The 24,336-nt window shown below is 44.5% G+C and overlaps 9 protein-coding genes across 9 annotated transcripts; 3 read left to right on the forward strand and 6 right to left on the reverse strand.

Annotated features, from left to right (window-relative positions):
- Nucleotides 1–178: 178 nt before the first annotated feature.
- On the reverse strand, nucleotides 179–4,082 carry AOL_s00173g332 (uncharacterized protein; the record flags this gene model as incomplete). Its single annotated transcript, XM_011128074.1, has 10 exons — nucleotides 179–751; nucleotides 823–1,465; nucleotides 1,527–1,688; nucleotides 1,750–1,847; nucleotides 1,906–2,065; nucleotides 2,130–2,227; nucleotides 2,293–2,331; nucleotides 2,388–2,481; nucleotides 2,556–3,491; nucleotides 3,805–4,082. 10 exons carry the CDS (start codon nucleotides 4,080–4,082, stop codon nucleotides 179–181), a joined length of 3,081 nt encoding a protein of 1,026 aa, XP_011126376.1.
- Nucleotides 4,083–5,412: 1,330 nt separating this feature from the next.
- Nucleotides 5,413–6,612, reverse strand: AOL_s00173g333 (uncharacterized protein; the record flags this gene model as incomplete). Its single annotated transcript, XM_011128075.1, has 1 exon — nucleotides 5,413–6,612. One exon carries the CDS (start codon nucleotides 6,610–6,612, stop codon nucleotides 5,413–5,415), a length of 1,200 nt encoding a protein of 399 aa, XP_011126377.1.
- Nucleotides 6,613–7,930: 1,318 nt separating this feature from the next.
- AOL_s00173g334 (uncharacterized protein) lies at nucleotides 7,931–9,588 on the reverse strand (the record flags this gene model as incomplete). The annotated part of the gene is made up of 3 exons (XM_011128076.1): nucleotides 7,931–8,248; nucleotides 8,325–9,018; nucleotides 9,098–9,588. 3 exons carry the CDS (start codon nucleotides 9,586–9,588, stop codon nucleotides 7,931–7,933), a joined length of 1,503 nt encoding a protein of 500 aa, XP_011126378.1.
- Nucleotides 9,589–10,760: 1,172 nt separating this feature from the next.
- On the reverse strand, nucleotides 10,761–12,119 carry AOL_s00173g335 (uncharacterized protein; the record flags this gene model as incomplete). The annotated part of the gene is made up of 1 exon (XM_011128077.1): nucleotides 10,761–12,119. One exon carries the CDS (start codon nucleotides 12,117–12,119, stop codon nucleotides 10,761–10,763), a length of 1,359 nt encoding a protein of 452 aa, XP_011126379.1.
- A 373-nt stretch (nucleotides 12,120–12,492) lies between these two features.
- On the reverse strand, nucleotides 12,493–13,464 carry AOL_s00173g336 (uncharacterized protein; the record flags this gene model as incomplete). Its single annotated transcript, XM_011128078.1, has 2 exons — nucleotides 12,493–13,230; nucleotides 13,375–13,464. 2 exons carry the CDS (start codon nucleotides 13,462–13,464, stop codon nucleotides 12,493–12,495), a joined length of 828 nt encoding a protein of 275 aa, XP_011126380.1.
- A 1,022-nt stretch (nucleotides 13,465–14,486) lies between these two features.
- On the reverse strand, nucleotides 14,487–15,331 carry AOL_s00173g337 (uncharacterized protein; the record flags this gene model as incomplete). The annotated part of the gene is made up of 3 exons (XM_011128079.1): nucleotides 14,487–14,749; nucleotides 14,829–15,200; nucleotides 15,313–15,331. The coding sequence occupies 3 exons, from the start codon at nucleotides 15,329–15,331 to the stop codon at nucleotides 14,487–14,489; spliced, it is 654 nt and encodes a 217-aa protein (XP_011126381.1).
- Nucleotides 15,332–16,276: 945 nt separating this feature from the next.
- On the forward strand, nucleotides 16,277–18,055 carry AOL_s00173g338 (uncharacterized protein; the record flags this gene model as incomplete). Its single annotated transcript, XM_011128080.1, has 2 exons — nucleotides 16,277–17,216; nucleotides 17,295–18,055. The coding sequence occupies 2 exons, from the start codon at nucleotides 16,277–16,279 to the stop codon at nucleotides 18,053–18,055; spliced, it is 1,701 nt and encodes a 566-aa protein (XP_011126382.1).
- A 1,330-nt stretch (nucleotides 18,056–19,385) lies between these two features.
- Nucleotides 19,386–21,286, forward strand: AOL_s00173g339 (uncharacterized protein; the record flags this gene model as incomplete). Its single annotated transcript, XM_011128081.1, has 4 exons — nucleotides 19,386–20,208; nucleotides 20,413–20,913; nucleotides 20,995–21,095; nucleotides 21,182–21,286. 4 exons carry the CDS (start codon nucleotides 19,386–19,388, stop codon nucleotides 21,284–21,286), a joined length of 1,530 nt encoding a protein of 509 aa, XP_011126383.1.
- Nucleotides 21,287–21,942: 656 nt separating this feature from the next.
- AOL_s00173g340 (uncharacterized protein) lies at nucleotides 21,943–23,955 on the forward strand (the record flags this gene model as incomplete). Its single annotated transcript, XM_011128082.1, has 5 exons — nucleotides 21,943–22,002; nucleotides 22,080–22,369; nucleotides 22,478–22,997; nucleotides 23,058–23,369; nucleotides 23,482–23,955. The coding sequence occupies 5 exons, from the start codon at nucleotides 21,943–21,945 to the stop codon at nucleotides 23,953–23,955; spliced, it is 1,656 nt and encodes a 551-aa protein (XP_011126384.1).
- Between the last annotated feature and the right edge of the window lie 381 nt (nucleotides 23,956–24,336).

Below are 24,336 nucleotides of genomic sequence, written 5' to 3' on the forward strand. Positions count from 1 at the left end.
ACCATAAGTTGTTAGGGAGGATCATTCTTAAAATTCATTCCCTCTATGATACAAGCCTATCCTCTAAAATATGAACATCAAAGGGAAAGGACATCCAGATATATATATTCACGAAACTCATAAATTCGTAACATCATGTCATCGTTAATAGATCGTTCATGCATTTTTCAAGTCGTATTTAGAAAAAGTACTTGAGAGCACGCTTCCGTCTATATCCGCCATACCCACCTTCATCTTCATCATCATCACCTGCCTTGCCGCCATCATCCTTTGCAGCAGGGGTAGGGGGGGACTTTGCGGTGGTTGTAGTTGTGGCCTTGGGGGAGGTAGTTGTAGAGGCCTTAATGCTTGTGGAGAAGGTTACACTACCACTTGCAGTCGTTTGTGTGCTATTGGGCTGAGTTTTACTAGAAGGTGAAGAATCCTTGGTAGTAGTGCTATCCGACTTGGATTCGGTTCCAGATGGATGGGGTTCGATTTTAGCAGCATTATCAGCGGCGTCTGATGTCTCGCCGACGACAATGGCAGCGAAACGTTCAACTGCAGCTACCGTTTTACCGCTCTTATCAACTGGCTCAGCAAGTTCTTCGACTGTGCTGACACCGGCTTTCTTTTCTTCAGTGATGGCAGTGACGAGAACTGGATCGCTGAATTCGGCCTTGACGGAGACATCGGTGCTGACCGTGATGGTGTTGACAGTGACACCGACCTTTAGGGTCTTGAATTTGTTGACATCGATCTCCTCACCATTCTATTTATTTCGTAAGGGTTATTATATATTACTTTACGCGAAGTGGTTTGGGAGGTTGGTTAGGGACTTACGCTCATGGCTGTCCAAGCAAGATTCTTCTTCAGGTACTCGTTGATCTCTTCTTCGGTACCCTCAACACCCTTGGCCTTAAGAATGGCATTAATTGGGATAATAGCAGTCTGAAGGTTCGACACCCTCTTCATATCAGGGTTTCCAAGAACAGACAAAGTACCGATCTTATTATCGGCCTTAATCCATTCTGCAGAGTCTGATGGCGGCTTGCCCAAGAAGACGTAGATAGAGAAAGTCTCAGACATCTCAGCCTGATCAACGATAATGTTAACGTTCCATTCGCTTCTAGACTCGGTCTCTGCACGCTTCTGGACCAAAGCCTCAGGCTTATAAAGCAAGTTAATTTGTTCGGTAGAGAAAGTATCAAGATCCTCCTGACTGACATCCTTCTTGTCGCAGGGTACTTCGGGGAAACCGTAGCCGTACGACCAGATTGCACTGACGTCTTCAACGTCCTTAGAGGTCCACCATTCTCCATTGGGGTGCTTGAAGGGGTAGAGTGGAGTGTTTTCGTCATCTTGGGTAACACCGGCTGTGACGCGGCGTTGGAAGGTTCCGACACCACGACCACTGGCGAGCTTAAGATCTGGGTTAGCTGCCTGCCAGATTGCCATGAGGCGATCGATGTTATTGTGATGAAGCCTGTGATTCGCACTTGTTAGGTTTTTTTTTCATAATAGAGAAGGCATTGAGGATTACATACCAGAAGATGGGATCGAAAGCAGAATAGGCGAGATAGTACATTGCACCACCACCTTCACCTCCGATTTCAACGTGAACTTGGTTGTGCAAAACTTCGAGGGCACTAGAGAAGTCGTTGAAGGAAGATGTACTCATCAAGTTGTTGAAAGTTTGTTGACGACGGCTATTTATGTCTATGTTAGTGGTTATTTTCATAGATTGTAACGTGATAATTGGTGCCATACGTAATGAAACCAGCCTGCATAGCTTTATCGGCGGCAGCTTCATCAGAAACGCCGGTGAACTTGGAAGTACCACGGGTAGTACGCTTCGCTCCAATGAACTGTAATCTTGTTAATACTATATATTCAATCTAGTTGGATGTGATATCATATACTTACTGGCTTCTTGAATGTTTGATTCTCTTGATCCTTGAAAATGTAGGAGTGGAATGGGTTATCAATGGTCTTTTGACCATCTGGAGTAATGACTGTAACCTTTTCTTTCTTGACGATATCCGGGGTGTGACTCTCAAATTGGCGGGTTGACCAATCCCAGTATCTTTGTTTAGGTTTTATTAGCAACGATAACCGCATTCGAAGACGTAGTAAAGGTTTGTACTCACGGGAATCTGAGCCTCTTTGCAGCAGCCTGGTATTTCGTCTTGAGGGCTTCAGTCTTGTATTTCTCTGCGATCTCCTCACCGGCAGCGACAAGAGCTTGCTGTAAGGATGTTAGAAAAAGGTTTTAGGAAAGGCAACACAAATCGTTGTTGGAATTTTGATTACCTCAAGAACAAGCATGTATGGACGATGCCAGGTAGCGAACTATCGATTTAGTTAGTTCTTAATTCGGTATATGGTGTATACGATGTTAAACTTACGAGAAGACTGCCGTGTGGGCAGTAACCTCTGGTCCTATCGAAAGATTCACCATTACCTGGGGAGGCAGCCTTCGGATCTGGCCATGCTACGAACCTAGAAGATCGAACCAACATCAGAGGTGATTCCCAGCTTGTATAATCTTATCAAAAGGTTTTATTAGAACTTACGGAATACCGTGAATACCAGAGAGTTGGTAGTAACTCCATGGGTCAGTCTCGCCGGCGGTATGAAGCTTATTCATAGCTACAAGCAACAGATTGAAAACATCAGGATCCTTTGCTTCCAATGTGTTGATGTCTTGTCTGTTAGCACAGCCATTCTGAGCTCCAGTAATGGCAAATTCGTAACCAGTTGGAGTCGGCTTGGCTGATGTAGTCGTTGTTGTAGTGGTAGATTCTTTCTCGCTAGTTGTTGTGGTAGTAGCTTTAGAAGTTGTGGTTGTAGTAGTAGCCTGCGAAGTGGTAGTCGTAGTCGAGCTTTCATCATCGCCATCAGCACTAGTTGTGGTAGTGACCTTGGGAGTCGTGGTTGTGGTCTGTGAAGTCGTAGTTCCAGGAGAGTTTCCATCTAAATCTTCACTAGTTGTGCTCAAAGTAGTAGTAGTAGTCTTGACAGATGGTCCACCACCTGTAGCGTTTGTGGTAGTGGAGTTACTGGGACGGGTAGTCTCCACATTGACCTCAGTATCACTACTAGTAGTAGTGATAGTGGTAGTGGTCTTAGCGGAGGAAGTGGTAGTTTTGGTATCATCAACATCGTCTTCAGTAGTAGTACTAGTCGTCTTAGCGGAAGAAGTGGTTGTAGTCGTAGTACTTGGCTCAGCGGTAGTGGTAGTAGTACTCGGCTTGGTGGTTGTCGTAGTTGCTGGTGGTTTGGGTGAAGTTGTGGTGGTTGTAGTCTTCTTCGGGGTTGTAGTAGTTGTAGTAGTCTTCTTTGAGGTTGTGGTAGTAGTGGTCTTCTTTGGAGTGGTGGTGGTGGTCTTCTTGGTGGTGGTTGTTGTGGTCTTCTTTGTAGGCTTTGGGGGGTCTTGTGTTCGGATACAAGCCCAGACCGAGGTCGACTTTTTGACATTCGCACAGTTGTTCTTCAATCCAGGATTGTACCTATAGTAGTTATCCACCAACGTTAACGAATCATCCCTGCTGACTTTCTTTAACTCCAATAGGAACTGGGCCGGATGATACGATATATGGGTCGATATCCACGTCATGCATGTCTGGTTATACTAAATTTAATAGTATACATGATATCGATATATATCTCGAGTCTCGGCTCCCCTTAAGACTTTTCGCACGCAGTTGGAACTGCGATATCCCAAATTCCTACACCCTCAAAATTTTACGAAACACTCATATATTACAATAGAGAGGCCTTAGGTGTATTTAATATTCTTCAAGGATAGGAGTTTCAGCTTACTTAAGGAATGTCGTCTGTGTAAGTACAATCTGGTACATCTTCGCCACCTGAATGATGGAAGCGCAGGTATCGGTCCTACGAATTACTGTCCAAGCATTGCAGCTAGTAGGATGTCCTGCTAGGACCGGGTAGTCTCTTTTTCTGAGAGTCTGCTCCCTGGCAACGATCGGAGACTCATTTTCAACCGGGACGGCAAGCACCGGGCTGATCGTGTTCAGCAAAAGAAGATACACCAAACCTTTCATAATGAGTGTCGTGAAGGCGTCTGATCCCGCCATCGTGGGATGAATGAATATTCGAATAAACGAAAAGAAATGAAAGAAATGTATGTATCAACACTCCGTTCTATCTCGCGATCTCGAAAGGATTCGCAAAGACTTCTCCCAATTTTTGAAGGAATGACCGGAGAGGCTAGTAGCAAAGCCCTGCCAAGAAAGGACTAAAAGTCAGGGAGAAAAAAACGAAAGTCTATGGCCTCGGCCAAAAAAAGGAACAAAGTATTCTCAAGGACGCATTCTTCACGACATGGTCGTTCCTTTATAGATGAAAGTTCAAGCGATGGTAGGTAACATGTTTTCCACGGATAGGCCAGAATATCTGCAGTAGTCCCCATCTAGACCTATCTTCCCGCCTTAGATTTCCTAATAAAACCAGCTAGAGAACTTCGTGCGAATCTAGGATCTGGAATACCCTTTAAGGATGCATGCCTCAATCCATGTCGATACATGTCTTGGCAATGACGTTGGACCCACATTTGGTTCGCACTACCGTGGCGGTTCTGGAATACCGAAGCCTTTCCTAATCCGTATCGGGAAGTTCGTCAAACATGCTTCTTAACGAGCCGAGAAGAGGATACTGTAAGCGCGGCGCTTGACAGCTAGTCCTTTCTTTAAACCCTGACCGCTAAGACTTGTTCCTCAGGAATGTAACGTTGAATATTTGGAGCGAATACCAGTTGGAAGTCGCAACCCAGATTGTTGATTTCGGTGGGTCACAAACCGAACTAATGGTAGGCGGAATAGGCACTTGCTGGCCGACGGGCACGGCGTCGTGCATGGCCGAAATGTTCACATCTTGCTTTGGGAAGCTTCTCCCGGACTTGTAGATCTAAACTACTGCGATACAGGATTATATCTTCAATTTATAAGATATGAGGCCAGAAATCTGCAGCTTTCTTAATTAGGACTTTTATAACCCCCTAATAGTTTTTCGACGCGAGATACACAAGTAACTCGCAGCGCCCTAATTGAGGGCAATAAACATTTCTTGAAACATGCAGGTTGCTACATAGGGTATCTATCATGCCCTTACAGACCAGTGTCACGCCACGCGGCATTGTGTTTTACGGGATATGATTATGACGATAGGTACCAAATCTCAGGGTCATAAGCGATGACAATCATGACAGTCAAAACTTCCAATCGGAAGCCAAGGCTTGGTCCCATTGCTACTAAGCCTGGGAACTGAGGTATATATAAACAGTGCTGGTCGCACGTCGGAAAAAAGAATGTCATTAATAAGTTAAATTCCTATAGAGTTTATTGAGTCTTGAACACAGCCACTGCCATGCCGGGAATAACGGCAGGCTCTACCCTCTCCCAAAAAACATCAAATATTGTAAAATTCATCCCTAACCGAACCGTGCCGAGCCACCGTCCCCTCGATACGGTCGGGTTTGTACCTCGTTTCAACCATCCTCCATTCGTTTTTGTGTCTTCTGTCGCTGTCGCGGAAGAACTGGCGATATGTGATGCCCTCTAGATTTGGTAGGGACTTGAAGAGCCCTGGGAAGGTTTCCTCCCACGGAATGGGCGAGCCTGATCCAGGCTGGTACTGGGCGATCCAGAGCTGCTTCAGCTTTCGGAATCTCGTGGTTCGGGGAATGACCTCCCGATACGAACTCTTGTCTGTTGGCAAGGACAAGAGGTTGAGAGAACGAACGTCCTCGGTATCGAAACACAAGGTCAAGTCGGGTGAAATTGCATCCATGGTGCAATTGACACGCTTGACCATTCGCTCCCAGCAGTCTAATTGGGGTAGGTCGGGATGTGCATCTCGACGTCTTCGTGACGCCGGATCGATGTTTCCAACCTGTATGGTTGTCCCGATCCCGTTAAGGGCATCTGAAATCTGCCTCCAACGGGATATTCGCTCTCCAAAGTTTCTTTCCTGGACTTTGAAGCGAATCGTACTGAGCGCCGATAGGGTAAGGTCACACGGACCTCCCACGGCGATAAGGTGTTCCTTGAACGAGTCCACGTCGGAGAGGCCAGAAATGACCATCTCTTCCAGGTGGTTGAGGGAGAGGGCGACTGTTTCCGCTATTCCCAGGAAGGAATAGAACATCTCGTATGGCTGGTATATTGCCTCCGGCAACTCTGCTGAGTCGACGCCGGACCCGGATTCTAACCGGATTGTCCTCAATCCCGTACACTTGAGAATGGCCTCCTTGAGCCACCTCATTGAGACACGACTCTTTCGAGCCTGCGTCTTAGTCCACTCTTTGGGCATCCGGGAGGTTCGGACCGTTAAGGTCCTAACATAGCCGCCGTAGTCGTCGAGGGCATGAAGGGGTGACTCGGCCCGCCTCCCCCCTTTCTCCTTTGAAGGAGTGATACTGAGAGATTTCACGTCATTCGCGGCGCTCGGATGATAGAACATATTGACTGTGAGGTCGCGATATACCTCCGGGGTAACGGTATCGTGTAGGTATTTGCACGTCTGTGAAAGACGCGACTTTGAGGACTCGTCGAGGTGGCTGGATACCTCCAGCAGCATCTCCATCGGGAGAGACATCAGGTTGACCATTTTGAACGAAATATTCTTATTTTTGAGCTTTGTGGTTCGGTTTATTGGAAGTACTATCACTTCCAAACGGCTGCAAGTCAAGAACTGATCAGGGTCAACTTGAACGAGTTGGCGGCAGCGAAGGTTCGTGAGAGGAAGGTTTAGGGCTGAGAAAAAGGATGATGGGGAAGGATGATAGAGAAGAAAAGCACAAGAGATCAAGTCTTCTTACTTTAATCTTGTCACAGTTGTCGAAAACTAAAGATTTGCGTTATAGAAGGTTGGAAGAGGATAAATCTTTGATAATCTTTGATAAATTCTTGCCGCATGGCAGTTTATCAAACAAAATATCACAATCAGCAACAAAACGGGTGCTTGTTGTATTATTTGCGTTGGCTTTGTCTTCTGTTACACAGACAAGGATCGTCGCTGGCCGGATACAGCCGGCTTTAAGATCTGCTAGATCGTTACCATGTGCGCGTGCGCCTAGCTAGTGCAGCCCAGCGAGCTTGAGATTCGATTCATAAGATCGACAACGGAAATTGATTATTAACTGCCAAAGATTAATCTCACATGTAGAACTTTAAAGAGAATAATATGAATTTGGCTATATCACAATCGATGGAGTTTTTTAGTGTTGCTTTCATTATTAATAATATATTATACATTCCATCAGCCCGGCCAGATCAATAGACCATCCCCGACACGAAGGCCGTTCAGCTAGATATACATGTACCTACGGGTACTAGTACTATAGTACTATATATAGCTAGCTATTTATACACCGGATCTGTGGCGCCATGGCATACGCGCTAGCTATTTAGCTATTCACGTTCCACTATGGATATCGCGCGGCAGCATGCCTTTAGTTACTAGCGTTGTTGGTAGCGACTTCAGGAGCGTGACAGTCGACAATCAGATATAAAAACACACCTAAATACTAGCCCTACTATACCTAAGCTCTGCTATGTGAATGCAGATAAATAACACCCTGGAATTCTTTTGGCTGGGGCGGAGTATGAGACAAAAATATAAGAGGAAAAAAAAGCTTTACATTTATTGCCATGCCCGCTAGCTTTTGCATGCTAGGGCTGCTCATGGTATTCTGCGATTACGCAAACTCATGCGTATATATAGAAATACTTTGATTGTATCAATCGCAAGAGGGAGAATCCATCCGCGATTCGGCTAAGTCCGGCCTAGCCATGATTAATTATACATTAAGTAAATTTAGAAAACTATATACATGCCAACCTATATATATCGGCAAGAACGTCTAAAATTAAAATGCTGCTCCTCGTGTCTTGGGAGTCGATACTGTTCCGGAATTTAGGTACTTCTAGGCCGAAAGAGGGTCGCCAATCTTTACATCCTCGTAATAGTACAGCCTCTTCAACGTATACGGGGAACCCACCCTAGTACCTTGTTGAGGCATATACATGTATACTGCGGTGGCTGTCTTCAACGCAGTCGATTTCATACCACAGTATCGGAAAACTTCTGACCAAGTTTCTCCAATCTTTGCTTTGGATAGATTACGAAACAGGGGGATCATCTCCTTAGCAAACGCCCAAACCGTTTGTTCGTCTCTACTGTCGGACTGGTAGTAAAGTTCCAAAACCTTCACATTTTGAAAACGCCACATTCCAAGGTATGCCTATGTAGCAGTCCAATATTAGCCTTTTCGTTCAAAATTCAAATATCAATTTGAATGAACCGGATCCACCACGTACCTTGATATCGAAAATATGTGCCTTCAGCTCGCTACGTATGACTAACTTGGTAATGTTGTAGTAATCCACGCCTAGCCACCGTTCTGGACATTTGAAAGTGCCACCCACGCCAAGCTCCACCTGGTACACTCTTGGAAACTGGACACCAGCGGCCACATCAAGCATTGGTTGTTTGTGATCGAACGGTCGGTGAAGACTACAGCACTGAGCTGTCTTTTGGGGTCCTTCGTCTGTAGAAACGGATAAACGAAGTTTGGTTATATTCTCCTTTGCACTTCCTAAGGCCATGTAAAGTGCTTCGAATATCTTATCATTCGCCGAATTACCATCAAAAAGCCCGTGGAAAGAAACTGCCAATGAATCTAGAGTTGCGAATTTTGTTTCGTCTTCTGATATAAGACCATCCAGAAAGTCAAAAAGATCGAATTTACAGGGCCGGCATTGTATACTAAGGTCATCGAGGCGTGGGATGTTGGAAATTGCATTTTGGACCAGTTTAAGTACGATATTGGGGTTGAAGGGCGAATCTTTTGGTGCTATAATGCCAAAACTTCTGACCTGCCCGCAGCCGCTAAGAAGCCAAAATAGTTCGTCAAGATCTAACTCAGAGAATGTATATTCGCCGTTTCGGTATAGTGTTCTCGAGTGCCCTGCAACTTGGTTCGTTACGTCTTCGAAAACGACTCGAAGAGATCTGTGGCGAATATTATATTAGTCAGATGCATCGATGCAAATAATTTTCTTAGAAGTTACCAGAAGGTCTCCAAGCTTACCTTATCATATGTTTATATCTGTTAAATGTATTAAAAACTTCGGAATTGCCTTTTTTATGAATAAGAAGTTTGAATTGGGGCTGTCTTCGATAGGCGATTTTGAGCTCGAAGTTCTTGTAAATGCTTTGAAGGACGCAAAAGTGAAGTCCCGAGCATGTCCGCGAAAGGTTTACCCGATCCAACACACTAATATCGGAGTAACTGAGAACATTCTGAATAACTTCTGAAGGTAAATCTAGTATGCCTCGGCCAGAGATTTTCTGTTCTGGTTGTTTCCGGCTCACATTCGAAAACAAGCTTCTGAAGCTGGATGACGGTTTAACGTTTGATGCCGGTCTCACACATGATTCCGATCTTGCAGAGCTATTAGAGCCGGATTTGGTGAGTCTCGGCGGCTCGAGAAATGTCCGTCTATCCAATGAGGAAGTTCGGACCGGTTTTATTGATTTGTCCGGATTAATAGAAACTCTGAATAGGGACCTTGATCGCATGTTGGGCTTATAATGTCGATGTCGTGACTAATCGTAGAACTGGCTAATAAAAATTAAAAACGTAAACTATATGTCGAGTAATGGTCTAAACATTTCTGGCAGCCAGAAAACTCGGAGACTCCGATCTTTTTAAACCCTTCCTTTAGCCCTTATGCTTCTTTTTTTCTATCGAGGGGTTTTGTTTGTCACAGCCCGATTTCGAAATAAAGTCTTCGTGGTATCACGGAGCATAGCCTAATCATTATACATCTCTATTGCTGCAACCCAAGAAAACACAAGACCACACAAGCAATTCCAGATACTGATCGTGGAGGGAGTTAGCCTGATACTACTAGTGTCATACTTGCCATGCATGAACAATGGCTCCTAGCAAACGAGACTAAAACAACGAAACGGTTGAGATTTCCCCTTTGACGCCGGTAGAAATTGCATGTTTCTAGATCGATACTAGCCTTTAAGAGGATGTTCTAGCCGTTCGCTAGTTTCGAATCGAATTTTCGGTAGCTCCCGACCGGGATAAAAAGAGGAATTTGTAACCGGAAGTAAGCCTTCGTTTTGAAACTTCAACCCTGTCATGCGGAATTCGATCATGCTTCAGAATTTTCCGACGAACTACGGTGCAATTTCCGAAACAAGGGTAACAGATCGTAATGGCATTCTCTTATAAGCTTATTTTTCTTTGACCTGGAGACTGAATTATAAAGTTTAGTTCCCCTTATTGGGGTTAAAGCGGAGTGGCGGGCTACACATCCTATAATATAATGCAGTTAAATATATCTGAGTACATAGATAGGTTCAGATTACTTATCTAGATTGTGCAAGCCACTTCGTTGCAAATAAAACCACTAGCGGCGTGTGAAGCCAAGAATCCGGGCACTTGATAGCTGAGAGCACCCCGGGGGGATAAACAGTGCTTGGAATTTCTTCAATATAAGGACCTTGTAACGTTGGTATAGTTTCTCGTTGTACATACCTACTGGCTTCCAGGTCTGGGTACGAGACAGACCTACTGGCTATAGATCTTATAATTGTGCAACAAGATTACTGCAAAAGAGTCTAATGGTAATCGACCTTATTTCAAAGGTACACGGAGGCTTTTACTCGCATATAACAAATATTTAAACTGGTTGCAGCTGGGTTTAAAGTACTATTATCAGTTGACTCTTTGATTTCTAGAATTCTAGACTAGTCGAAGAGTTGGACTTTGTTGCCCTCCGCCACAATGCAATAGACTTGTTATCCTCTATTGCATCAAGTAGGTTCTCTCGACTTGTCATCGGCTCCGACCTCCATTGTGGTTTTTCGGTCGCCTTCTCCGCTACCTCTTCATCCATCAAGCGCACTATTTCCCTATACTTTCGTCTTATGCCGTCTTCCATATCAAGGAGGTCTGGGATTGTCCATTGGTCATATAGGCGGCCATGCGTGTTCGCTGGGGGGTAGCATCCATGAGATTTTAAAAAAAGGTAACAGAGATAGCAAAGATACTTGCTAGTTCCAATGACTCTAGGAAGTAGATTCCCTACAGGCATCCCTTTTTGCCGCAAGTCATAGTATACAACCAACTGTACCTCAGCATGAACGTGACAGGTCTTTGCCCACTCCTCATACCCGATATCCGTCGGTATCCCTGCGTACGGTGGCAAATATTTTAGCTCGAGATGTTGGAAGTAGTACGGATATTGTTGAGAGGCCCGTAAGAGAGTTTGTGCGACACGGTAGTAGGCTGCGATCTTCTCGATTTGCCTCAATGTCTTGACGGCGGACTGCAGCTGAGGAGTTGGCCCGACCGTTTCTAAACGGTGGGCATAGTCTTTTATCGAGTTTGAAGTACATAGTCCATAGCTTGCTTTGACAAGGCTTTCAATAGAGGAGACTTCATCATCAGATTGTGCAGGTACCGTTTCGAAGCATTCGTAGAGTTTTGCGAGGTATTCTATCTCCGTTTCCACAACCTTCCGTTGTGATTTCTCTTTCTTTGTGTAGAGGAACTGAACACGATGCAGGAGGTTTCTGAAGTCCTCCCAGAGAGGCTTTTTATGTGTCCGAGAGAGATACGTTGGCTTCTCCCACTTTGAGGAACGTAGGCGCCCAAGAATACGGCGGTGATGCAACCGTATAATTAATTCAAATAGTTCATCGTCGTTTGACCCGTGACCACTTTTAGAATACACGGCCAGCGTTCCGCAAATCTTTCCTAGGGACTCCTGCAAATATTCATCGATTGTGTCTATAGCAGCAAAACATACGACAAGTGATTGTTCTTCCAAATTCTCTTCCAGACAAACTGCCGCAACGCTCTGTGCCCCTTGCTCTACGGCCACCAAAAACGCAAATGCGTCTGCAAGCTTCTGTTCGTCATCGATTGAGAATTTTCTGCCGCTGTCGGTATCAGTGGGCAGAAGAAAGAGCTGTGGATCTACAGGAACGGCGTTCGTACGCTCTTCGAGGTTGATGAGATGGGTACGGAAGGTATTCTCATCTAGGTCTCGCCATATTGATTGGCTGGGGCTAGCTGTCCGTGCGTTCATGCGGAGTGCGAGGTGGTGGAATCTGCAGGTTGTAGGTACTCGAACTCAGTCTCGAACTTTCACAGGAGGTTTTACGGCGGACACAACACACATTCACGCTCAGGAGTCAACACAGAAGACTGTTGGATCTTCGAACAGCATACACTTTGTACTAAGGATGAGGCTGGGTAGTCAATCTGATATTATGACATGTAGTACGTAATACTATTGTATCCCAAGATAAAACACAAGCTAGGGTACATTAGGCTTCTGTCATATGATTTCTTGATAGATTTTTTGTAAGCAGAAGCTTACATTTTGGGCTAGTAATTTCCAAGTTTAATTTGCATAGACACCTGAAAATTTCGAAAAGAGATCAAGGGGCCATGACCAATCAAGGAATCGGAATACCCCCAGAACCTGGATGCTTTGTTCCAGCGAGATTATCAATGGCGAGACTATCGATAATAGCACCCCTTGCAAGCAATGCCTCAAGTCTCGAAGGCAAACCGACCGGTATCGCGATTTTAGCATTTGAGATCCTGAACTCAATCGAAACAAGATCCGTCCAGCGGTCTGAAAATTGATATTTTCCCATATCAGTTGGTTGAAGCGTAGTCGAGGCTGAAATGTCAAAAACCGGTCTGGCCGTAAATTTCACGGTAGATGTAACGGTAGTTTTTTGGTTTGAACCGGGCGCCGAGTATTTGGTGCCAATAATGGTGATATCACAACTCGCAGGTGCGATAACTTTCGTAAGAGGGTCATCGCTGAGAGGAGGTGGTAAGGGCTGCCCTTGGGTGATGGCCGGTACGAATATACATGCTAAGCAAGTAGTGTTCAAATCGAAACTTCGGAACAGAGGCTGTCCATCGGGGCCTGGCGCTATCTTGACCCCAACGGTTTTGCCTCGGTCGATGATGTTATCCTGGAATGTTGGGGAGATACGGGATATATAGTGGCTTGGTGAGCAGGGTCGGAGTAATGATGATTTAAAGGAAGTTATCGGGATGCCGCTACCAGAAGGTAAGGGTTGTGCCTCGATAACGGTAAAGTCTGAGAGATCGAATTGCTGGACTGGGTCCTGGATGCGCCCTGTTATTGCGCCGTTTTGGAACTGAGGGCCCTCAAACTACTCGGTTTTTCAAGACTTCTATTAGTCCTAACGCCGAACGTAACGTATATAGCATCAAGGATATCTCGATCTCAGGATGTCACAAGGAAGTAACCGTCACTAATCAGCTACGAAGATGGTAGTATTTTGGGAATTGCATACATTTAAAGCGAACGGTTGATCTTGGCATGCGACCTGATTGATCCAATTCAATAATAATAATAAAAGTATTTTCTTTAGAAGGAACGCCATCTTTCAAGGAATTTAGGATGGCTCGAGGGTTGTTACTCTAAAGATCTATAAGTTACGGTTATGATATGACAGTGGAGGATTCAAAAATATTAGAAATGGTGGACAATTTCCCTCTGTCTTGATTTGATAATTTGTATGGTCGTCGCCAGAACTTGTAGATTTATTTATATGCTTTTAATTGCGCAACTAACAAAGCTCACTCGGATTTGAAATAGCAGCTATCGATATCGACCATAGTCGCATCGCCTGAAACATCAACCCCAGAAAGTCCAAATACGCCTATCAACATAAGAACTAGATTGATCTGGATTCAATCTCCAGTGGCTATGTTTTCCAAGGTCATACAAGATATAGTTCCAATATAACATGTTGGTCCTAACCGTCACACAGGTCCAACGTTAGACATATTAGTCCCAATCCGATGTCTTGTGTGACCGTAACATTGTTGATACCCAAAATTCCGACAGTAGGCCGGAACTAGCCAGCAAATTCCAAATCATAAAACTTGCGGAAGTGAGCTTCCGGTTTCCGTTGATCGGGGGTTCGTTCATGCATTTCCGGTACATGCTACTGGAATTGCTCAATTGGTCAGGTGTGTTCTAAACGAGGTTCCAAGTTTCAGCTTTAGCACGTACGGCAGTTTAGTAAAGGATTTTATGGAACTTATAATTCCGTCTGAGACTTGAAATAAGAGTCTTCTGGGATATCAAAGTCTCGGCTAGCCAATTGATTGAAATTTATCGGGGGTGTCTAGAGGTTAAATGTTTCAAATATGCCATGTCAGGACCTAGAGCTAATACATGAGTATTGTCCGGAGTTTGAGCCACTCCCGAAACACATCCTTTTAAACCAAGCCCCTACTACTGAGATCTAGACTTGAAGTGATTTTTCTGGCTATGAGGTTATGTTCATTGATGCAAGCATGCTATGTACACTTCGTTAAATTATCCGTTCTCATGCACCATAATTATATAATTATTTTAAAGAATCGCTAAGGTCTTTAATACAAAAGATCTAGCTATCTAATAGAGGCGCTTAGGAGGAGACATGGAAGCCTTGATGGTCAAGCTTCCGACGTTCTGCCAGCCCTTCTTCAACAAAGAGACAAGGTAGTTGATGGCCAACATGATGTTACCAATCAACTGATCTTCGGTCATACCGACGTTTCCGACGGCAACACCCAAGCAGAGAACCTTCTTCAACTGGAACTTGATTGTAGACTTGACATCCGTCAATTTACCCGTGAGATCCTCATTATGCGAAATCGGGGTTGGGAATTTGCCAGCTACAAAGCAGAATTAGCTACGGAAACACCTCGAAAGGGGGGGTTTTTTTTTTAATTTTTGGAAAGGATAAGGCCATACCCTTGGACAAACCAGGTCCCAAGAGACGTGGAATCTGCTTGATCAAATTCTCGGAAGCGATGAAAGCATCGTACTTCCTGGCGAGCTTCTTGATCAACTTCTTGTTCTTGTTGAGCTTCTTCAAGTCGTCAACAGACATGGAGTCAACACCAACGTGCTTCGCACGATCGATATCGTGCTGGTCACCGAGGATGCAGACGCTCATGTTTGGGCGAGGAACCTGGGGGAGCTTGACAGTTCCGGAGAAACGCTTGTCACGCTGAGGGTCATAGTTCTTCAAGCCGATCTGGAGTTCGACGGTTTCCAAGAAATTACGCTTCTTGGTTTCGAGACTGTAGGAGAGAAGTTCCTTGACGTGTCCACGCACTCCGGCTGTATATTGCGAGATAGCCCTGTTAGCCTATGTTCTTTCATTCTTTCTCTCTTCCTGTCGATCTTCCACCCATCGCAAGATCCACCCTAGAGAGGCATCGGGAAAACGAACCGACTGAGATTTTCGACATTTTGAATGTGGCAGTCTTCCAGACGAATTATCGTAACGTTTCGTTTGGTGAGGATTTAAGCGAGGAGAGACAAAGACGGTCGTGATGTCGTTATAGATGATGATTGTTGGTATCTTCAAATTCCATCCACGATAGATCTTTTTTTTTTGCGAAGGAAGAGCTGGTTAGTTCTAACCGCATTTGTATTAGCGCGGGGTTTAGGGCTTTGTCCGAAATCCAACACTTACAACACATTCTTGGGTTTATCTTGCTCAAAGGCATTCCAAGATTGTCACGTGCAACACATCTAAAAATAACCTACTAAACGGACCAATGTGAGGCAGCTGTGCCGCGTTGGCGTACAATTAATTTGGGGAACTTGAACAACCACCGACGCGACAGGCACAATCATATGATCATTGTTGAGAAATGGCCGGGTGTCAATATGAATTCTAGAAGCCTTGTTTTATGTTAACCCAGACCCCCAGTGCTGTGGCATTTTCCGGACGCTCACTCGAACTTGGCTTGTTTTTTAAGGCTCTACAGCGACCAAAACTCCAGGCACGATTTCTCAAATCGAGACGGCTACTTTGAAGCTTGGAGGTTTACCAGTTTGCCAACAAGGCTTCCACCCAATCAACTGTATCGTGCATGTCCCCGCGATTGACTCATGCAATCGCCGAGTTCTAAGAATCATAAGACCAATTGCAATTTAATTAGAGTACGCGAGCGCTGTTGCTTGTCCCATCTCGCGCCGGCTCAGCGGTCTGCGGAACGCGCCTGTATAAATATTTATACTACTATAGCTACCCTGCGCCCCCAAACCGACCCGGTCCAGTTGTTAGCTCAACCATCATCCCAATACGAAACTATATACCATTATCCTATCCTTCTTTGAGCTCTCCTGCCTCCTCCAAGAGCCACCTACGTAACTAATAAATACAGTCTCATATGGCCGATACAACAATGGCAAAATCCTGGCCATCTGGTATTGATAAAGGCTCCGAATTACAGTTCAGCCTTTTAGAATACTGCCAACCACCGGCAAGAGAGCCGTCAAAAGAGTTATCAAAAGACTCCCAGGATACCGGCCAAGATGAGCAAACCTCTGACCCGCGCTCAGCAGATGAAATAGATAAAAATGAAGCCAAAAAGGCGGAGGAGCAGGAAGATAGCGAAGGGTGGACCGAAACTAGTGGAGGTTCCGAGACAGCAGTGGTTGCTGAGAAACCTTTGACAAATGGAGACAACCAAATTAAAGATGAAACCAACAACCAAGGCAATACACCTCTAAACCTCTCGGTCAACCCTCTGAAGGAGTACTACGAATCTCCAGACCTCAAAGTTATCATAAAAGGCGACCCCGACGGAATGGCTTTTTTGGTTTCATCGCATGCGCTTGCGATGGCATCGAAAGAATGGAGGAGCAAATTAAGTCCAAACAATCTCAAAAACTTAGAAAGACATACATTTGAGGCATCTAGCGACGGGGCTATAAAGGTCTTGTGCTTGGAAGATGTTGATCCTTCATCTTTGGATATCCTATTTCAGGTAATTCATTGGAAAACCGAAGATTTACCCCAACATTTGACATTTGACGCCCTTCGGAAGCTCGCCACAGCTTGCGAGAAGTATGGTTGTGGGAGAGTTTTGAATCCCTGGCCGCTGGTCTGGATGGAGGAATACGAAGAGCAAGCAGTACGTCCAGGTTTCGAGGATTGGATGTTCATCGCTCAAGCACTGGATACCAGGAATGCTAAAGTCGATGTGATTTCCCGGCAAATGGTCCTTGAGATATCCTCGATCAGCAAGTGTGGCACATACCTTCGACGTGATGTACGAGGAGAAGGAATTTCTGCGCATACTACCGAAATAGAGGTGAATCTTATACCTCCCAGAGTACTTGGTATGGATTTCTCATATAAATAAATTTCAGGGAAAATACACTTTGCTGACTTTTTACTTCGGAAATATTCTCGAACAGAATATATACTTCAAGAACGCACAAAAGCAATTGATCAAGTTATTTGTTTACTTAGGCAATTCCTCAGCGATATTGCCAGTGCTAGTTCGGGCTCTTACGGATTAAGAGAGGAGTTCTGCCTCAGTGAAACTTGTTCCGACATAGCTTCAGGGTCGCTTCTTCGAAACTTGAAGGCCTTGAATTTATGGCCTTTATTACGCTCTGGGACGCCACAAGAATGGCATGGATCGCTCACCACTCTGGTTATGCAAATTGAGACAATCAGAATGACAACCTTCCTCAAATTTGTGGCCACCGAAACTAGTCCTGAGCCTAGTCCCGGCCCCAGTCCTGAGCCTGAACCTAAGGTACCAAAACCTAAAAACCCTCTAAAGCACCAATCAAAGCAAAAAAGGGATAAACCAAAGCGAGAGGCCGCCTACCTCGTAAAACAAGTGCTTCCTCATGCAAATCCCGGGCCCTCCAGAGCAGATTCAAATATAACACAAGCCCAGGCACAATCGGCACCGCCGGAACTCCCCGCCCAAAATAAGCCTAGCTCCGAACCCCTCTTCGGCACTGGAGACACGGGAGAGATCGCTTTCAACCTCTACGATAATCAAACCTGGGAGTCTCCTCTGTTCGGAGGAATGTTGTACTTCAATGATATGGATGATAGATGGGCAGCCACTATGAAAGAACTTCGCTACGAGCACCCCGCTTTCGAAGCTATGTATCGTTTTCGAGGTAATCTCTTCTCTATTTATCGAGCCCAAGTATAAATGGTCCCAATTACTAACATTGATTAACGCGGGTTCTATAGGAAACTATCGCCCTTGTCCTTCATCTTTTGCGTTGGGCAATCTAATAACTGAGTGCAGAAGGATTGTCACGGATATATCTACGGGCGGGTACCAGCCAGGTTTTTAAGCAAATATAAAACACAAGTTGTATTGGACGAATATAGGGCATTAATCTTCGGTTTTATAAACAATTATTTGCAAAAAAAAAAAAAAAACTTGTGAACTAATCTTTCCAAAATTGGCTTCGTGTGCTCGTCTGCTCCATAATTCACATCTAGCTCGCTCTTGACCGGAGGTCTACGCCTCGCTATAGCGCGAGGAACATCGTGGTTATAAACACAAATACAAATGGATATCTATCAGCAGTACACATATAGTAAGATATCGTGAGACCCTCAGTATATGTATATAGATAGCATTGGAGCACTGTCGTGCCTCTTCAAAACGTTCGAAACCTTACGGCAATGTCATCTTGTCCGACCTTACACAAGCCCACTCATCAATCAAGGACGTCTTGGCTAGTTTACAGACATACTAATCTTGAGCATGGAGTGAAGCATACATGCCGTGATTCATCTAGATTTAAATGGACTACATAGGCGCCGTGCATGTCAAGGATTGCAAATCGGCAACGAATTAAAACCCCAGCTCGCAGGCCTACAAACAACTACCATCCTGGCTCTCGAAGCGGTGACACATGCAGTACCCGACGTTTACAGACCAGCTTTCGATATCATATTGTCGAGCAGCGCGGTCATTAATCCCGGATCTAGTTGACGAAGACCTTATAGCATCATACCGCTAATTGAGGGAAACATACATACTAGTTGGATTTAAACTAGTAATTACCCTACTGTGTAGTACGAAATCCGACAAGTGAAACTACATATGCATACTATACTACACCGGTACACCGATATATCCAATAAAAGGCGCAAGCTATAAATTTCGATCGGCATGCTTATCTAAGCTTGGCACACTACGCCAAATTCGAGTGTTGCCTACATCACAACCCCTGCATCAAGTTAAGACCCCGTTGCAGGCACCTTTTGTCTGGAAGCATAATAACATTTGCAGTGCATGTAGAGCATAAATATACTCCATGGATTCAGAGATCCCGAAAGCGTTTAAATTTATTGGCAATCGAGTACCCTCCCCTTTTTTTCGTGAACAGAAACCCCGGACCTCAATCGAACAAATTTGTTAAGCCATTGCATGCATTAGAAATAATGATACGTCTCGAATATATGGTCTAGACAGCTATCATAATCAGAGATTTGTGTTCCAGAATTCACCAGTTCGATAAGTCATGACAGAAAGTTTTTCCACCGGGCCCTGGCCACTTGGCTTCGATACAGGAGCAGACAGTCAGTCCCGTTTCCAAGATTATTGTCAACCTCCAGCTTGGCCGACACCGCCGGAAAAATACGAAGGAAATAATCCCGATGGCGCAAAGCAAAAACCCGAAGAAAAGAATGGAGAGGATGGGAAACAACCTGAGGTGCTCTACACGCAAAGGACATTACAATGGATCTCAAACCACCCAGTATACTATGAAGCAGCGGACTTAAAGGTCGTTTTGAAGAACGAGAGTGGCAACTTCTCTTTCTTGGTTTCATCTCATGCTCTTTCTATTGCCTCCAAAGTGTGGAAACTTATCATACATCCACGAGGGACAAGAGAACTCGATATCGAAAATCTAGTCCCATACGGTGCCGTCAAGATAATGAAGCTGGAAGACGATGATGCTCTAGCATTAGACGTCATTTTCAAAATCATACATCTTCAAACGGACGAAATCCCAGCCGAGATATCCTTTGGGCTTCTTAAGAAAATTGCGATTGTCAGTGATAAGTATGAGTGCGGCAAGGTGTTCAATCCGTGGCCAAAATTATGGATGAAGACATACGAAAGGCGAGCAACTTCTCCTCTATACGAAGACTGGATTTTTATTGCAAAAGCGCTTGGCTCGAAAACTACAAAAGCCAAGGCAATATCCAGAAAGTTAATACTAGAAGTATCCTCGACAAGTCAATGTGGCAACTATTCTTGGCGGATAATATCGGCGTCCACTGGCACTGTTAGCTCCAAAGTCGAAATTCATTTGAAGCATCTGCCAGATGGGTTTTTAGGTAAGCCTCCCTTCATTTTTTATTGCATTGCGCATTGCAAATACTTTAGAGATTACGTATAAATGCATATGTCATATCAAACAAATATTTTCAGTACAAATTCTAAAATTTAGTTGGTAAAATTTGCAGTATATGTAATGCGAGAAAGACTGAGAGCAATCAAAGCTATTGTCACAATGTTATGACAATTTACTAGCGACATAGTCAGCGCGAAGAAACCCCAGGGCATCTCCAGCGCTTCATATTGCAAAGAGGCCTGCTCCGATGTTGCAGTAGGATCCCTTGTTCGGAATTTGAAGCTGGCGGGTCTATGGCCGCTACTCAGTTCAGGCACCCCGCATGAATGGCACGGATCAGTGCGGGCCCTTGTTAAAAAAATAGAAGGTCTAAAAATTACGACTGTAATCGAAACTCCGGATCCCAAACCGGAGCCCAGCACTAGTCTCGGAGCTAGAACTGCTCCACCCAACACCATATCTGCTACTCCACGGGCGGGTGGCCTCTTCGGAACCGCCACAGCTGTGGCAAATAACAATCCAGTTAATCTTTTTGCCCCAACTGCTACCAGCTCGCCTTCAACCAGTGCCTCCAGTAGTACCTTGACTGCCGCGAGACTAGCCACTGCTTTGACTTCTCCAGCTGAACATCAAAACAATACCCTCAGTTTCTATGAATATCCTGCTTTCACAACTACTTCGTATACCAGTAAGTCCCCGTTACAATTTCTTATCAAGATAAATTCCCAATGCATAGGGAGACTAGTCCGCTAAACCAAGACATACATAGGTGGACATAAACCGTGTCACAAGGCTTTTGCATTAGGTGAATTGATAACAACGTGTCAAGGAATTATTAAAGATGTATTGGCAGGAGGATATGATGAGGAGGTATGACGATATAAAATGTCAACAACTTGAGATTTCCGCCGAGGTTATACTGTAAAACAAATTAAACACTATATTATATTATATAGATTAGAACTTGTCTCGTTGCCAGATTCCTCAACTGTGGATTAGAACCGGAAGATTCAAACCCCAATTTCCTTTTACAATCGCTCAATATGTTAGCAACAATTTAGAATGCCTGACTTATAAGTTATATTGACGTGAGATCATCCCGCTGTAATATATGAAGTTTGGTCTATGTTAGATTTTGTGTATTTATAAAGCATGGCTAATGCAAGCCCATGCAAGAAGTAAGAATACGTTGCAGAAACTAAACCCGAGATCATATGCAGAGTATTTAATGGTATATGGGTATCTGTGAACTAATGCCAATGCATTTCTATAAGTAATTACGCAGGGTTAGCCAACATATTAAGACGAGACTATAGTCTCGACACTAAACTAGCTAACTGAGCTCGGAATTGTGTAATCAGGTATGTACTTACATTCTAGCTAGATCTAACTACTATTAGCTAGTAACTACATGCCGGTGAGTTCGTTTGATGTTGGGAGTTACTCACCTATACTCTGCCTTTAGTGAAAATGATGAATGTCAGAATTGACCTATAGCCTAGCTCCACACTAAATCAAGATCTTGAGATCTCAAGTACGCATAGCAAATCTCTCTTTCATAACACTCGACACTCGACCGCCATCCATGAGCCCATTCTCATATTTAACTTCATTTACCACTACGGTCCAATATCTACTTCACACCCACTAGCACGAACTTCTGGTCCAAAATAAACGACAATCCCATCCATCCAGTAATGAGCCCATAAAGCTCGTAATGTCTTACTCCAAACTAGAATCTCTCCCAGTCGAGATCTCTGTCCAAATTAGCTCCCTGGTAAGCGCAGCTCATTCTATAAGAGCAATATAATAAAGTGAATCGCGAGTTAACTCTGATATCGTGACGTTGATTAGTTAAAACGAAGGGATTTATGCAGTCTGGCTCGCTGTAGCAGGATCTTGAACGCGCACTATGCTCCAGAACTATACAGCACAATTGTTACCAAGAGCGACCGAGGGACTCAATACCGTGCATTGATCCGCAGGAATGGAGGCTTTCTTCACTATACGCAGGATGTTTGCAGTTACATCAAGAGTCTCATTTTCATGAGCGAGTGTCCTCGAAACGAACATGAATTCGCCGATGAGACAATGTATCCGCTGTTGAATAGAATTTCCCGAAGTGGTTCACTTCGGCTTCTGCAGTAAGTATTGCGTGCATTTCAGTCGCTCTGTTTTTCGGCCCAGCCACAGTTTGAGATGTTACTTTGTTATAACACTTTCTGACAACTTACATTGGTTCATGAGATTAGTTGGAATATGACCCATGGCACAGTACCAACATGTGTTTTGCAAGCCGGGTCCTTCAGTAAGGGTCTTGTGACGTTATCGATTGACCTGGGGAACCCAATTCAACTGGCCCGAGGCACTTACCAGAATATTGGATGTCAATCAATCCGCAAATTGAGCCTTCGCAACATATACAACCATCCAAAAAATTTCTTAATCATCTACAATTTCGTCATAACCGCAGAGAGTTTATCTCATCTTGAATTACAGTTCGTACCATCACGCACAGAATTTGGAGCCTTACAGCAAACCTTAGGGAGTGAGGACCATCCCCCGTTTGAGGACGAGGAAATCCAGGCACAGTTTGGAGCTATGAGCTCTCTTCGAGAGCTCTTCCGCGCCACCATATACGCTCCATTGTCGCGCTTGCATAGACCCTATTCTATCGCCATCCAATACGCCCCTGTGACGGAAGATTTGGCTCTTTGTGCCGATTCACAGAAGATCCGGGACTTAAGTCTACGATTCTGCACCGATTTAGGGGTATTGAGAGCCTTAGGAGACAAGAAACTTTCCTTGCGTACATTGGAGATGATAGTTTAGGAAACCGATCTCCAGTGCTCGCTTCAATTATTTAGATCATTGCGACCCGGCCTGGAGACCCTCGTATTCATTTCACTCTGCAAAGAGTTCAGCCTAGAAAGATTAAACGACCAGGAATCGCGATCCCCATACTGCATATATGCGGACGTGATCAATAAACATTCGGGTTCCCTAAAGAACATCGCTTTGCATGAATCTGCGGGAACTGGGATTGAAAGAGAACAACTCTATCCCGGAGATTCTATTGTCGCTAGAGCTAAGGCTCTCCTTCCAGCCCAAGTTTCCTTATCCGTTAAGACCGATATCACCCAGGTTGGCTCTCCCTCTGCCCCAAATTTTCTCCCTCCAACGACCTCGCCATGTGCATGTGAATCCCAATATATATTCGATCGCACAGCTACTAATTATAACATTTCTTGCCTAGGCCGGACCTATTCTTGGTGCTCCCGCACTCCCACCTAATTTTGATCGAAGAATTGAGTTCTCAGCCGAGGATATTTCTTCCTTCAGTTTCAGTACATTGGAAATACTCCATGTGGTTCCCCACAACTGGGCTTTCATAACGGAAATGAGGCTGGCGCAAGAATATGACTTCTCTATCGACCTTTTACTGAAGAATGCCGCCAACGATCTCATTCGTAACTATAGGCAATTTGGAACAGCTTCACCCGCGCTCAGCTACCTTGTTATTGGCGTCAAAGGTGAAAAGGAGCTGGTATTTAGAGTTCGTTGGACCCCAAGATCTGATCGTGGGGACTATTATGAATGGGAACCATTGCTATCCGTTGAAAATCAGGAGAGGTATATGGCAACCCTACAGGGGTGCTCCATTTTTGAGTTATATCCAAGAGTACTTTTCGAACCAACCCACGGCGTCAATCGTCCATTCAAAGGCTGAACTCGAGCTCGGTGTCGTTACTCCGCCGCACAACTACCCCGAATCTCTAACCTGTTGACCATAACCCCCACCAAGCCACACCTAACTAAGTACCTATATTGTTACCCTCCTTTTACCCACAGCTATTGTTGCCATTAAGTGTACCATTTCCTTGAATCCTACGAATTTTCACGAGTTTGGTGGCGAATATTCCAGGCAAGAACATTCTGAAACCAGACAACAGTTTTGCTTTCCCAGCGATTAATTAATTATGATTGATAAAAGGGAGAAGCTTAGCTAGTCCAGAAATAATTCAAGATATGTTCTTAATTTAGTAAGAAAGATATAAATCTACCACGACGTCAATGCTATCATTCCTTTTCCATTGTCGTGGGCACGACT

The sequence above is a fragment of the Orbilia oligospora genome (assembly GCF_000225545.1).
Source record: "Orbilia oligospora ATCC 24927 unplaced genomic scaffold scaffold00173, whole genome shotgun sequence".
NCBI classification, from domain to species: domain Eukaryota; kingdom Fungi; phylum Ascomycota; class Orbiliomycetes; order Orbiliales; family Orbiliaceae; genus Orbilia; species Orbilia oligospora.